The sequence below is a fragment of the Limulus polyphemus genome, unplaced genomic scaffold (genome assembly GCF_000517525.1).
Source record: "Limulus polyphemus unplaced genomic scaffold, Limulus_polyphemus-2.1.2 Scaffold2592, whole genome shotgun sequence".
Classification (NCBI taxonomy): domain Eukaryota; kingdom Metazoa; phylum Arthropoda; class Merostomata; order Xiphosura; family Limulidae; genus Limulus; species Limulus polyphemus.
The window spans coordinates 21,463-33,916 of record NW_013668202.1 but is presented as its reverse complement, the minus strand read 5'-3'; the positions used below and the strand labels follow the sequence as shown (position 1 = coordinate 33,916).

The 12,454-nt window shown below is 31.0% G+C and overlaps 1 protein-coding gene across 1 annotated transcript in view; it reads right to left on the bottom strand.

Moving 5' to 3' along the window:
* Positions 1 to 12,454, bottom strand: part of LOC106467378 (stress protein DDR48-like) — a gene marked incomplete at its 5' end in the record, with an annotated part of 29,079 nt that overhangs the window by 10,684 nt on the left and 5,941 nt on the right. Inside the window, 3 exons of the mRNA XM_013927730.2 lie at positions 4,984 to 5,441; positions 8,142 to 8,253; positions 9,515 to 9,678. Of these exons, the coding sequence (XP_013783184.1) occupies positions 4,984 to 5,441; positions 8,142 to 8,253; positions 9,515 to 9,678 (734 nt within the window). The remainder of the gene's footprint in view (positions 1 to 4,983; positions 5,442 to 8,141; positions 8,254 to 9,514; positions 9,679 to 12,454) is intronic.

Here is a 12,454-nt window from a genome sequence, read left to right as displayed (position 1 = left end):
AACAACTGTTTCCAGATGGTTAATCACAATGCTCCATGCCATCATGACAAATTCTTTTATTTCTACTATTCATTAACCCTCTTGTTATGGGTTCAATGGATTACAGTGATCTCATGACACCATAGTAACAATCAGTTTCTATATAATAACTTTTGAAATGTTTTGTGTATCTTTACAAAATATTTCAAGTTTTCAGTAAACATTACAATTATTTTGTAAATGAAAACTAAGAATTATTAGTAAAGTAGGTTTACTAAAAAATTGTCTGTGAATATATGGAGTTTGAGTGTTGACCTGCACCATGTGCAAAGCAATTTTCATATTAAGATTAAAAATACTTTTCTTCAGATGAAAATTTTAAAGTTTCCTTTGTATAATCTATGTTTTCATGCTAAGTCTATTCGTATACAATAATAATAAAGTAGTTTAATTACATTCTGAATGTAACTCTCTAAAAGCCATGATATGCACACTTTTGACCTGCCAGTAGTGAGAGGGTTAAAGGATTTGTTGATGACAATACAACATCATGTTAAAAAGTCTTATCTGAAAACAAAACGTGAATCAATTAAGGATATTATTTCCTCTTGGAATTACGTGGTCAACAGAGAAGACAAGTAAAAGCTTGTTGCCAAAATACAACAAAGGTTTGCTATGGCGTTGAAAAACCAAAAAATATCCCATGAAGTATTAGAAGCATGTACAAAAGAATGTACATTATTATAGTACTGTACCTTGTTTTTTTTTTACTTGCAATAATGTTTCAGTTTGCACTTTTATGATGTATTCTTTTAAGTTTCATGACAATGTATGTTGACTTATAACTCAACTTTTAATAAATATAATTGAAATTCTGTTTTTTCCAATGTATTTAGCATGAAATTTCCTTTCAGAATATGTATATTTATTTTATGATTAAACAATTAGAAAGAAAATGAAATTATTTCTACCAGGCTTTTTAAGTACTTGAGATCCATTCCTAAGAGCAATGTATTCAACCTTTAAATGTATTATCACTAGACTAAAAAACGTGTAATGTAGAGAAATGACATCAACAATGACTGGCAAGTCATTTACATTACTTTGAAACCTTGACAGCTATTACAAAAAAATAAGTATAGTATGTAGTTCAGACACCTATAGATACCACAAGAAAAAGTTGAGAGATTTTAACAGCCAGTATGCAAGAGGCACCCATGCTTTACCATATTTGAAAATATGATGAATTGTACTTTACATATTTAATTCTCTCATTCCAGAATAAGTGAATTATAATTATGTTCTTCCCAAGTATAAATTAATTTTTAGATTGAAAATCAAACCTGCCATTGCCAAGTTAGGTTCCATCAATATTGCTTGTACAAGCACAAAAATAGACAATTATAAAACATAAAATTTTGGTCATCAGTATTCTGTCTATAAATGCATGTTTTTGTTGTTGTTTTTTGGGAGAAAAGTTAATAAAGGTCTTAGGAAATGGATACAAGGCATGTACAAGCAATATCGAAATCCAAGGGCCATTAATGTACAAATACATACTACTAGCTCTCTAGGTGTCATATCAAATACGGAGATTGATTTTGCTAGTATAATTGACCATTTGTACTTTGAAATTATAGTTGAGTTTGGACTTGGATGGACTAAACATCTGAAATGTAGTACTCAGTATGGTGTAAAAATTATAAGTCCTTTTAAACAGAAAATCAAAATATTTTTGATTATGGTGTGGCTGATAAATCCCACAAATGTTCAGCTTATACAGTTAGAAGAAGACCATCCACTTGGGAACAAACTTCCATTCTGATACAAAGAGATAAATGAATTAAATACTTGATAAATAGCAGCAAACACACACCTTTAATCACCTGTCAGGATAGCACTGAACAACAAGGTGAAAACATTATGAACAGAGCAGGGTGTGATTGAGAGGTTTTCCCAATGATATTGCACACAATAAAATTGGAGGAACCGGAGATATGACAACAAACTTGGAAGTTTGCACTGACAGCACTATACGGACAAAAGAAGCTTGCATTTGTAATAACACCCGCTAATTTGTCAACACCAAGATTTAGAAGTTGAGGTAAGGCCCAAGTAGACAAGGACACCCTACTTGACTGTTTCACAGAGCTGTCAAAATACACTATACTAATTAGTATAACATAAACAAAAAAGTAGTTTAATAAAATTTTGAATGTAAGACACTTGTGTCATGCACAGTAAAGGATAACTGTGGTGATCGGGTTAATACATGAAGCGTATCTCCACATTTTGTAGATTTGAATGTAAGACACTTGTGTCATGCACAGTAAAGGATAACTGTGGTGATAGGGTTAATACATGAAGCATATCTTCACATTTTGTAGATTTGAATGTAAGACACTTGTGTCATGCGCAGTAAAGGATAACTGTGGTGATAGGGTTAATACATGAAGCGTATCTCCACATTTTGTAGATTTGAATGTAAGACACGTGTCATGCACAGTAAAGGATAACTGTGGTGATAGGGTTAATACATGAAGCGTATCTTCACATTTTGTAGATTTGAATGTAAGACACTTGTGTTATGCACAGTAAAGGATAACTGTGGTGATAGGGTTAATACATGAAGCGTATCTCCACATTTTGTAGATTATTAATAAACATTACAAGGCTTTAGTAAAAAAAAATATTTTTTTTATCATTAAGCTTTAAGATTTTTTAAGTAATGATTTGCTTGTGCATTTTTCTTCTTTCTGAATGTTGACTATCCAACATGCAAAGTAATTTTGATTTTAAGATTAAAAATACTTTTATGCATCAGAAAATTTTCAAATTTCACATGTGAAATCTATTAAACCTCCAGATAATTATCAAACTTTTTTTTAAGAAAAAACTTTATATTTAATGTTATTTTCATTATTTTATCTCTGTACCGGCTTGGTCGATTTTACCAACCTTATGACCAACATAAAAAATTATGAAATATAGATATAAATTATACTTTTTTTGTTCTAGAACGACTACAAATTATAACAAGAAACCACAACATTTAGTCTAAATAGCTTAAATCTCATAACATTATATATATATATATATATTTATCTATTATTTCATTGATCTTTCAGCCATGCCTAACTAACATTACAGAAGCTGCAATGATGTGCCGCACATGTAGTCATGTTACCATATCTAAGAGTATAAAATTAGCCTTTACAAAGTGACCTGTTCTAGTGAACCAGTATTTTGTAAAATACACCTCACATTTCAGTTATAATACATTACATATGCATATATATTATTATTATTATATACAAATCCATTCTTAAGTTTTGGTTATTTTTCTTAAAACATAAAACAGTAAATATAGAAAACAATGATTTTTTTTCTATTTACAAACTTTGTACTCGTTTGCCCGCTTCCTGTAATTTGCTAAGCCTTGTCAAATTTTCTACATGGAGGTGTAAAACAAATTTTTTTTAGGCTTTACATATTCATTTTGAAGTAACCAAATATTATAAATTCCATTGTAATTTACCAGGCTTACTTACTAAACTGTATTTGAGTAAAGAAAAAGTTTTTTAGACAACATTTTTACTTACCATATCCTAGGCGATTCAAGATAAAGAAATAATCTTGGGAATTTCCCACCTTCTAAAGCCCGATAAAACAACCAGGGGACATTCTGAGCTTTTGATTGGTTATTTACATGTCACAGACAGAAGAAGGTGTATGTAAGCATTTCCAAAAATGGAAAGAAGTGGGCAGGGCCACTATGTTTGATTCACTATATTAGTGATACCTCAGCAATAAAACAGATAGGGGATTCTTATTTCATATTCTAGCTTGTCAATATTGATAATTTGAGTTTCTAATTTGTAAGAAACTATATACTTTGTATTATTTGGTCATCACAAACATATATTTTGAACCAAAGCTGTATTCAACATACTATGTGACACAAAAAAAATTGATATTTGAGAATTTTGTTTTAATATTTACTGTTAAATTAAAAATTAACTAATGTATAATACTAAAATTTGAATTATAATCTACAGTTTGATACCAAACTTATTGATATACATTCATAAAATAGTAGTTAAATAAAATTTTGAATGAAAGTCTACAAATCCTTTGACCCTTGACCACAGGAACACCTGTAGCCAGAGGGTTAATTTTTTAAAACCAAGATTAAAAATTCTATAAAGATAAAAATCTTAGTTAAAAATAAATGTTTTATTATCAATTACACTGCAGTTTTAACAAGCAGTTGCTATTAGTCCAAATTAACAAAATTTACAAGAAACTGTTGACTGCCAACCATTGAATAGCAGGCATTTTATAATCAGCACAACTGTGCATGTCAACAAGCTGAGAAGGATATATTACACTTTGAAGTTCTCTTACCATACTAATAAATCTATCTTCATCTATATGTGAATTATCTTGAAAATGTAATTGTTGGAAAAAGTTGTTGCATTTTTAATTTTATAACTTCTTAAACAAAATTTATGAGACATTGTAATTTGCTAGATAACTCAACCTCTCCCTAGTGAATGTATTAAAGTTGCTTTTAGGAGTCCATTGAACTTTTTTAAAAGAAAAATTTATATCAGTATTGGAAAATTATTTTGACGTCATGCAATACTTTGAAATTAGCTGCTACAAATTTTGTATAAATTAGTAACTGGTCCTAATTTGTAACCATAGTATTGCCAGGTTTGGCATACTTCGTTTTTGGTACCCATGCACAAAACAAAGATGTTTGTAGCAAACTCCCAGTAAAAAAATTATAATCCAAGATACGTATTTTTGTTTTTATAACAATTTGAATCTTCATTCTTTCATTACTAAAATACTCACACAAACAAATTTGTGACATCGAAATAATTTTATATTTAATGCAAATATGACCTAATCTTTACAATACCTATTAAAATATTAGAAACCAAAATAAAAATTTATATTCTTATAAAAACAAGAGTAAATTAAGATATATCCTACCATAAATATCTGGAGGGGTAGTCCTTCCTCCTGAATAGGTAGAACTATTATAACTAGCAAGAATTGTTCGACCACCACCATAGTCATCCTCGGCATTCATTCTATTGTAAGTATCAGAACCTTGGGATACACTGTAGGGGTTATCAAATTTTTGTGTTCCATATGGGTCAAAATTTCTACTAGTGCCATAAGCAGCATTTCTTGGTCTTGAATAAGGGTCTGTACTTTGTGATAGCTCATGTGGTTCTGCCCCACTTCTAAATCTATTATAGTTTGGTTCTTGGGAAGAGTATTGATCCATGTTCCTGGAAGAGGCATACATGTCATCAGAACTTGATGGGATGTAAGTGTCAGCTGCTGATACTGGTTTATCAAATCGTCCATAACCCGTAGTATCTTGATAACCTGTACCCCTTGCAGATGTGGTGCCACAAATGCTACTTTCCATAGTGTAACTTCTAATATTAAATAGACAAACCAAACCTATTAAGTAAAAATTTTTTTACATAGTTTCAAAACATTAAACAACTTACCTTTCAGAAGAAGAAAAAGAGGTAATGTGTAAATGTGTTTATGTACACATTAGGAGTAGAATAAGCCATGGTGTTAGTATTAAATAAAAACATCTTTTCATTAAATGATTAATAATAGGGTCCACCCCCACCCTTAAACTGACTTTCTAAACACATTTTTTCTAAACTATTTACACACCAAACCATTTGAGGGTTTAATCTGTTGGTTAGAAGATACCCAACACACAAATGTGCAAGAACAAGTTTTTCATTAACTAATGTGATTATATTTATGAATAATTAAAATTCTTGCAATGACTTCTAAAAACTTTAATGTTCATGTATTTTAGAACAATGTTGTATTATCTGCTTAATTTAAATAAGTGGAATAAAAACTCTAAAAGATGCTGTCCAGTTATATTAACAACCAAAACTGTGCATATCATCGATTTATGTAATTACACATTTTGAAGTTTCTGTATTGTAGAAGTGTTTTTTTTTTTCAATCCTATGCATGAAGGATTTTATGGTAGTAGTGGTAACTGATTAATAATAATGATAACTTTTGGTCAAAGTAAGCTATGCACTTAGAGTGAACCTAACGTTTAGACTAATAACTTCTGGTCAAAGTAAGCTATGCACTTAGAGTGAACCTAACGTTTCAACTAATAACTTCTGGTCAAAGTAAGCTATGCGCTTAGAGTGAACCCAACGTTTCAACTAATAACTTCTGGTCAAAGTAAGCTATGCACTTAGAGTGAACCTAACGTTTAGACTAATAAAGAATAGAATGTATTGTTTCATCACTCGGGTACCCTCATTTTTAACAATATTTTTGAGAATAAACCCAATAATATTAAATAGTGGTTAATAATCAAATTACCTAGTTAACTTTTTAACAATTTTCTAAACAATATATTTTTTTAACTAACTCTAACACTGTTTTGGCTGCTAATCTGCCACCACCATTAAGGGGTGCAATACTGTGAAAGGTTGTTGGTATGATTCAAATGGTTCCACCTTCGAACCAGAAGGTTGTAGGGCTATCCACTGGACTGAGGCATTGCCTGTTAATTATGACTTTCAATGTTGTGATTATGTTTTTCATTTGATGTTTTGTTTCATTACTAATTATTCAAAAGGGCTAGCTGAAATAAAAATCCTTAATTTTGAGTGACAGACTAGATGGGGGGGTCATTAAGTCAGTATCATCTACATCCATCTCTTCACCATCTAGCAGTATGATTGACCATCACATTATAATGCTCTAAAGGTGAGCATGTACAGTGGCAGGTTTCAATCCCTTAACCCACAGTCTGTAAGTCAAGCACCCTAACCATCAGGCCATACCAAGCTTCAGCAGTTATAACTAGGAGCTACTAACTTTAATGCTTAGTTTTCTCAGATGGTTGTTATGGAAGACTTCCTTAATTTTTTGTTCTTCAAAGATGATTTTTTCTCTGACATAGAACACAACTAATATTAACTACAGATTGAACTGATATATTTTATAACCACTCAGTTTTTTTTCTAGTTTGCCTTACTAGACACATTAAAGTTGCTTATAGGCTTCCAACAAACATTTATACCCAAGTTATAAAAAATCTTGCATTAAACTAAGTGCTAAAATTAGTAATGTTCCTGTGTTTAGTACACACAGATCTTAGCGGTAAAAGAAAAACTAGATGCAAGCCATTGCCACATAAAAAAAGAAAGATGTGGGTAGTAATTCTCAAGTAATATTTTTCAAATCAAGAGGGAAAACTTAATGTTACGCAGAAATGCACCAATGACATTAAAACATATTTAAAAATTACTTAAACAAATCGGCACTAGTTCAATTGAAAAGAACAGAAAAGAAAAAGAGCTTTCATTACATAGTTTAGATTGCTAGTCAATGCCTTCTGAAAGCTGATTTAGGTAATTACATACACCCTGACAACCAAGGTTGAGAAACAGTGACTGACTAAAAACGATACAACTACACTTGTTTTAAAGATCTAAAGTTCAGATTGGCACTATTTTGATTTAATCTCTAAGAGTCTATGACTGCCATATTATGTTCAGAAATAATTAAAGAAATTCACAAACACCAATGTTTCCCTTTGGAGTATGCTAAAACCTACTCAAAATAAAAACTTAAAACATTAAAGATGTTTATACACCAAATCAAATAAAAAAACCTTAATTGAATATATTTTAACTCTGAAGTGGTTTTTTTTTATGTTTGTTTAATTTTGTGCAAATTAACTTAAGGCTTATTTGTGCTAGCTGTCCCTAATCTAGAGTAATAGTCTAGAAGGCAGCTAGTCAACACCACCAACTCCTGGAATACTCTAACCAAATAGTGGGATTGACCATCATATTATAATGCTGAAGGGTGAGTGTGTTTAGTGATGGGATTCAAACCTCCAATTCACAGATTGCAAGTTGAACACCCTAACTACCAGGCCTTTATACATGTGCAGAAGACTGGCTTATTTCTTTTCTATCCTTTTTTAATTTCATGGCATAATTTTGCTCTCAAGCAACGGGTACACTCCAATGAATGCCAAAGAATTAAATACTATACATGCTTATTCATTAATAACAACTTTCCTATAAACACTTAGAATATAAAACTGAGACAATATGTTCAAGCATCACCTTCTGTAAGCATTTTTTTCTTCTCCAGAATTTGGAGTATCCCAACGACTTCTTTTAGGTGCAGGAACTCCATCACTTGGATAATTATGTTCACTTCCATCTCCCCAGGGTCCTATCAAACAAATTCACATAAAATTAATAACTTTGACAAAGTTAAAGTGGAACCTAAAGCAGTATTATGAACAAATAAACAAAAACACACACACAATAATTTAGCTATTCTTCCTAATCTAAAACATAGGAATAACTATTAACTATATCCCATGATTAAATGAAATATGTCAAAGCATAAAGGTTTAAAAATCAATTTACTATGCTATAGATAATTCCACTTTACAAAATAGCGACACTGCCACCTTAATAAGATACTTAACCCATTCTAGCCTGTCTATCTCATGTTTTTATAGGATCAATACGATATTAAATTTTGATCTACATTTTATTAACATTTGTTTTGGAAATTTTTTTAAAATCCAAACTGCTATCCCTAATTTTTGATTCAAGTGAAATTTAAAAAAACAATGGCCCAAAGATAATTATACACAAAGTAAAAGATTTTGTAAGAAGTATTTCAAAATCATATACGATACAGCAAAATAATATTAAGATTACTGTCAATCAGTACCATGGTGAACTTAATTATAGATGTACCATACTGAACTTTAATGGTTTCATCTCTATTTGAGTTTCATATTATGGTGTGTGTGTGTGTGTGTGTGTGTGTGTGTGTGTGTGTGTGTGTGTGTGTGTGTATATATATGTGTGTTTTCTTACAGCAAAGCCACAATGGGCTATCTTCTGTGTCCACCGAGGGGAATCGAATCCCTGATTTTAGTGTAACCGGGAAACTCGTATTATGGAGACCAGCATGTTGAATTCCTTACTAAAGAATTTAAGCCAGTTTTGCAACAAGAAATAAAAGATCCTTTGGCCAACACATCTATGCTTCTATCACACTGAACTCATCTAAAAAATATGCCATGCAAGCAACCTGAATTTTTGTATCTGAACACCCAAGAGTCAGTAAATGAAGATTTGGCAGCAAATGTGAAAAGCTGACAACAGCATATCAACCTTTTCCTCAAATTCTCAGCCAGCTATGCCAACTGTGAACATAGCTTTGGTCATGCTAAGCTAGTCAAAAGTTTCTGCTGTAGCAAACTGTGTGATAACAGACTTACAGATTGTTATGTACTCTAGGTAAAGAGAACTTTGATCTGGAACCTTTGTTAAATGTATGTTAAATGGATATAACATTCAGGGTAATAATTTTTAACATTAAATATACTTAAGAAGCACAAAGTTATTTCAATTCTACTGAGTATATTTACAATTAAAAACTATTAGAAAAGAAAAATGCAAGTTCTAATTACCTCCTGTGGGAAGACTACTCCTGTATGCGCCTCTACCTTGAGGAGATCCTCTAAATGGTTGACCTCGAACCATAGATGACCCCCCACGAGGTCTGCCTCTACGTGGAAAACCACTGCGTCCAGATGATCCTCCTCTTCCACGAAATCCTGGCCTACCTCTAAAACTACAAGTTTATCATAAAATTAGTTGGTTACTTTTTTTAATTTATAAAATGAACTTCTAGAAACTATCGGCTGGATGATCATTTAGGAAGGAAATGTATAAATTTACAATACAAGTATATTACATGCTTCTGCTTAAATTTATGTTTGAAGTAACGAATAGCTGATAAATAACAACTTCTTAAAATTGTTGTAATATAAGACATACTAAACTAACAAATACTGACATTATTAAGACAACAGTGTGAAAAAGAACTGCTTTAGAACATATGTTTTTTGGAGAGAATGTTTCCTCACCTAGACATACTCAAGACATTGCAGTCTGAATACCATTAACCAGGGTACCAGATGGAGAGAAAACAAGAGCAATTAATAAAAAGAAACAAACTAAGAGGTATCCTTTTACCAAATTAATTTTTTTGTTGTCAAAATTCTATTTTCGGAATAGTGACATGATGAAAACAATAAGACAAAACAGACCTAATTTTACATATTAATATTGTTTTGATATTCATATATTATTATTTTCTCCTGCAGATTTGGTGTTTGATTCAAAGTCTCATATTACAGATAATAAATTCAAATGTTCATATAATAAAAGCTAGTATACATAGTTACTGATTAATTTATAACACAGAAAACTATACATAAGCCTTTTAGACTACTCACCTTAAAATAATTATTTCTGGAGTATGGAGCTGGGCAATTAACTTGATTAAATGACTATCTATGAGCATTGATTATATCAATTAATACAAATGATTTGATTAATTTAAATTATGATTATATCGATTAATATCATGAAAATATTCAGCTAACCAAAATATATTTCTTATTATTACCCCTTTTAGACAATTATAACAATCCAAGTAATTAAAATATTGCATTATGATTCCTCATTTTTATTTTAAATTAATTCAAGGTTGCCTCATGCAAGAATAACCAAATATTTGAATGTATTTAATTGATGAACCTGATTAATTATCAAGTTCCACAAAGTACTGGATTGTTTCAGCAGAACCTTCTAAGATTTTTAAACACTAGTTAAAGTAAGGCACAAGAATTAATCTATCCAGTGCAAGTGAGTGTTCATCTTGCACATAATTGTTATATACCATAAAGATCCATATATTTTAAGTGGACCATAATCCAATTTTACAGGCCTAATGCTACTCCTATATCAACATCATGCATATTATTTCTCTACTACATTTTCTATTTACTTTTTATCAAAGAAAAGTACCAATATCATAACAAAAAAAAAAGACTTGAATATTTGCTGAAATGACAACCATACATTTTTTAATGGAAATCATTATATAACACTTATAATTTTTATTCATAAATCATATTACCACTGATGAATGAAAACTTGTGTAAGATCATGATTTGATATTGCTGGAAAATTTCTCTGCTATCATTTAACACTTTAAAACTAGGTTATACACCATAACAATAACTGGTACAAAATTCAATTCAAAGTGCAGTTTTGCTCATTGTTTTATTCTCCCTGAACACCAATCAAAGGGTCATAAATAACATATATAACATGAGAATGTTTAGGGACAACAAGGGACCTGTTGGTAATCTCAGTTGTCCCATCTTCTAAACTATTATAAAAAAAAATCTTAAAGCCAGCCTTTATCATTCATACAATTATCAAGCTTTCTTTTAAACTCACTCAAATTTACTGCCTCCACAACATCCGAAGGCAATCCATTCCAGAGGCCAACCACCATGTTAGAAAAATAAAACTGTCTTAGCTGAAGATGACCCCAATCTTGTTGAAATTTATATTTGTGTTCCTTAGTCCTACTATTCTTGCCATTAAATATAAAAAAAGATACATCAACACTATCAAGTTCCTTTACAATCTTAAACACCTCAATCAGATCCTCTCTAACTCTTCTTTTTTCAAGAGAAAACAGTTTAAAAGATCATAATCTTCCTTCTTATGACAAACCCTCCATCCCAGGCACCATTCTAGTAACCCTCCTCTGAACCCTTTCCAACTATTCAATGCCCTTCCTAAGATACGGAGCCCATGACTGATTGCAATACTTCAAATGTGGCCTAACCAGTGACCTATACAATGAAATTATAACCTCTTTACACTTGTATTCAATATTTCTGTAGATACAATTTAAAATCTTTTTGCCTTACCACTAGCAACAGCACACTCCTTGGATGGTTTAAGAGACTGATCAACCATTACACCAATATCCCTTTTATATGACATTATTAAGGTTATTTCCATTCAAATTATATTTATAATTCAAATTATGATAACAGACATGCATTATCTTGCATTTATTAAAAATAAAACTCATCTGCCATTTATTTGGCCAACTCACTAAATGATTTAAATCCTTTTGTAAAGCAGCAGCATCCTCTTCACAGCTAGCAACACCCAAAACTTTAATATCATCAGTAAATTTAAGTAATTTATTGACCATTCCTTCATCTATGTCACTGATGTATATCAAAAAGAGCAAAGGTCCTACGAGTGAGCCCTGAGGTACCCCACTTTAATCCAGTTTAACTGAACTTCATTCGTAACAACACTCTGCTATCTTCTAAACTTTGATTAATGGCTTTGCAAAGCATCTTTTACTAGACTTTCCAAAACTTTTTCCACAACTAATATAAGACTAATAGGCCTACAATTACTGGGACAATTTTTATTAACTCACTCAAAAAGAGTAGTTAAATTAGCTAACCTCCAATCCTCTGGTACCTGCTCACATTTCAAGGACTGACAAAAAATAGTAGCAAGTG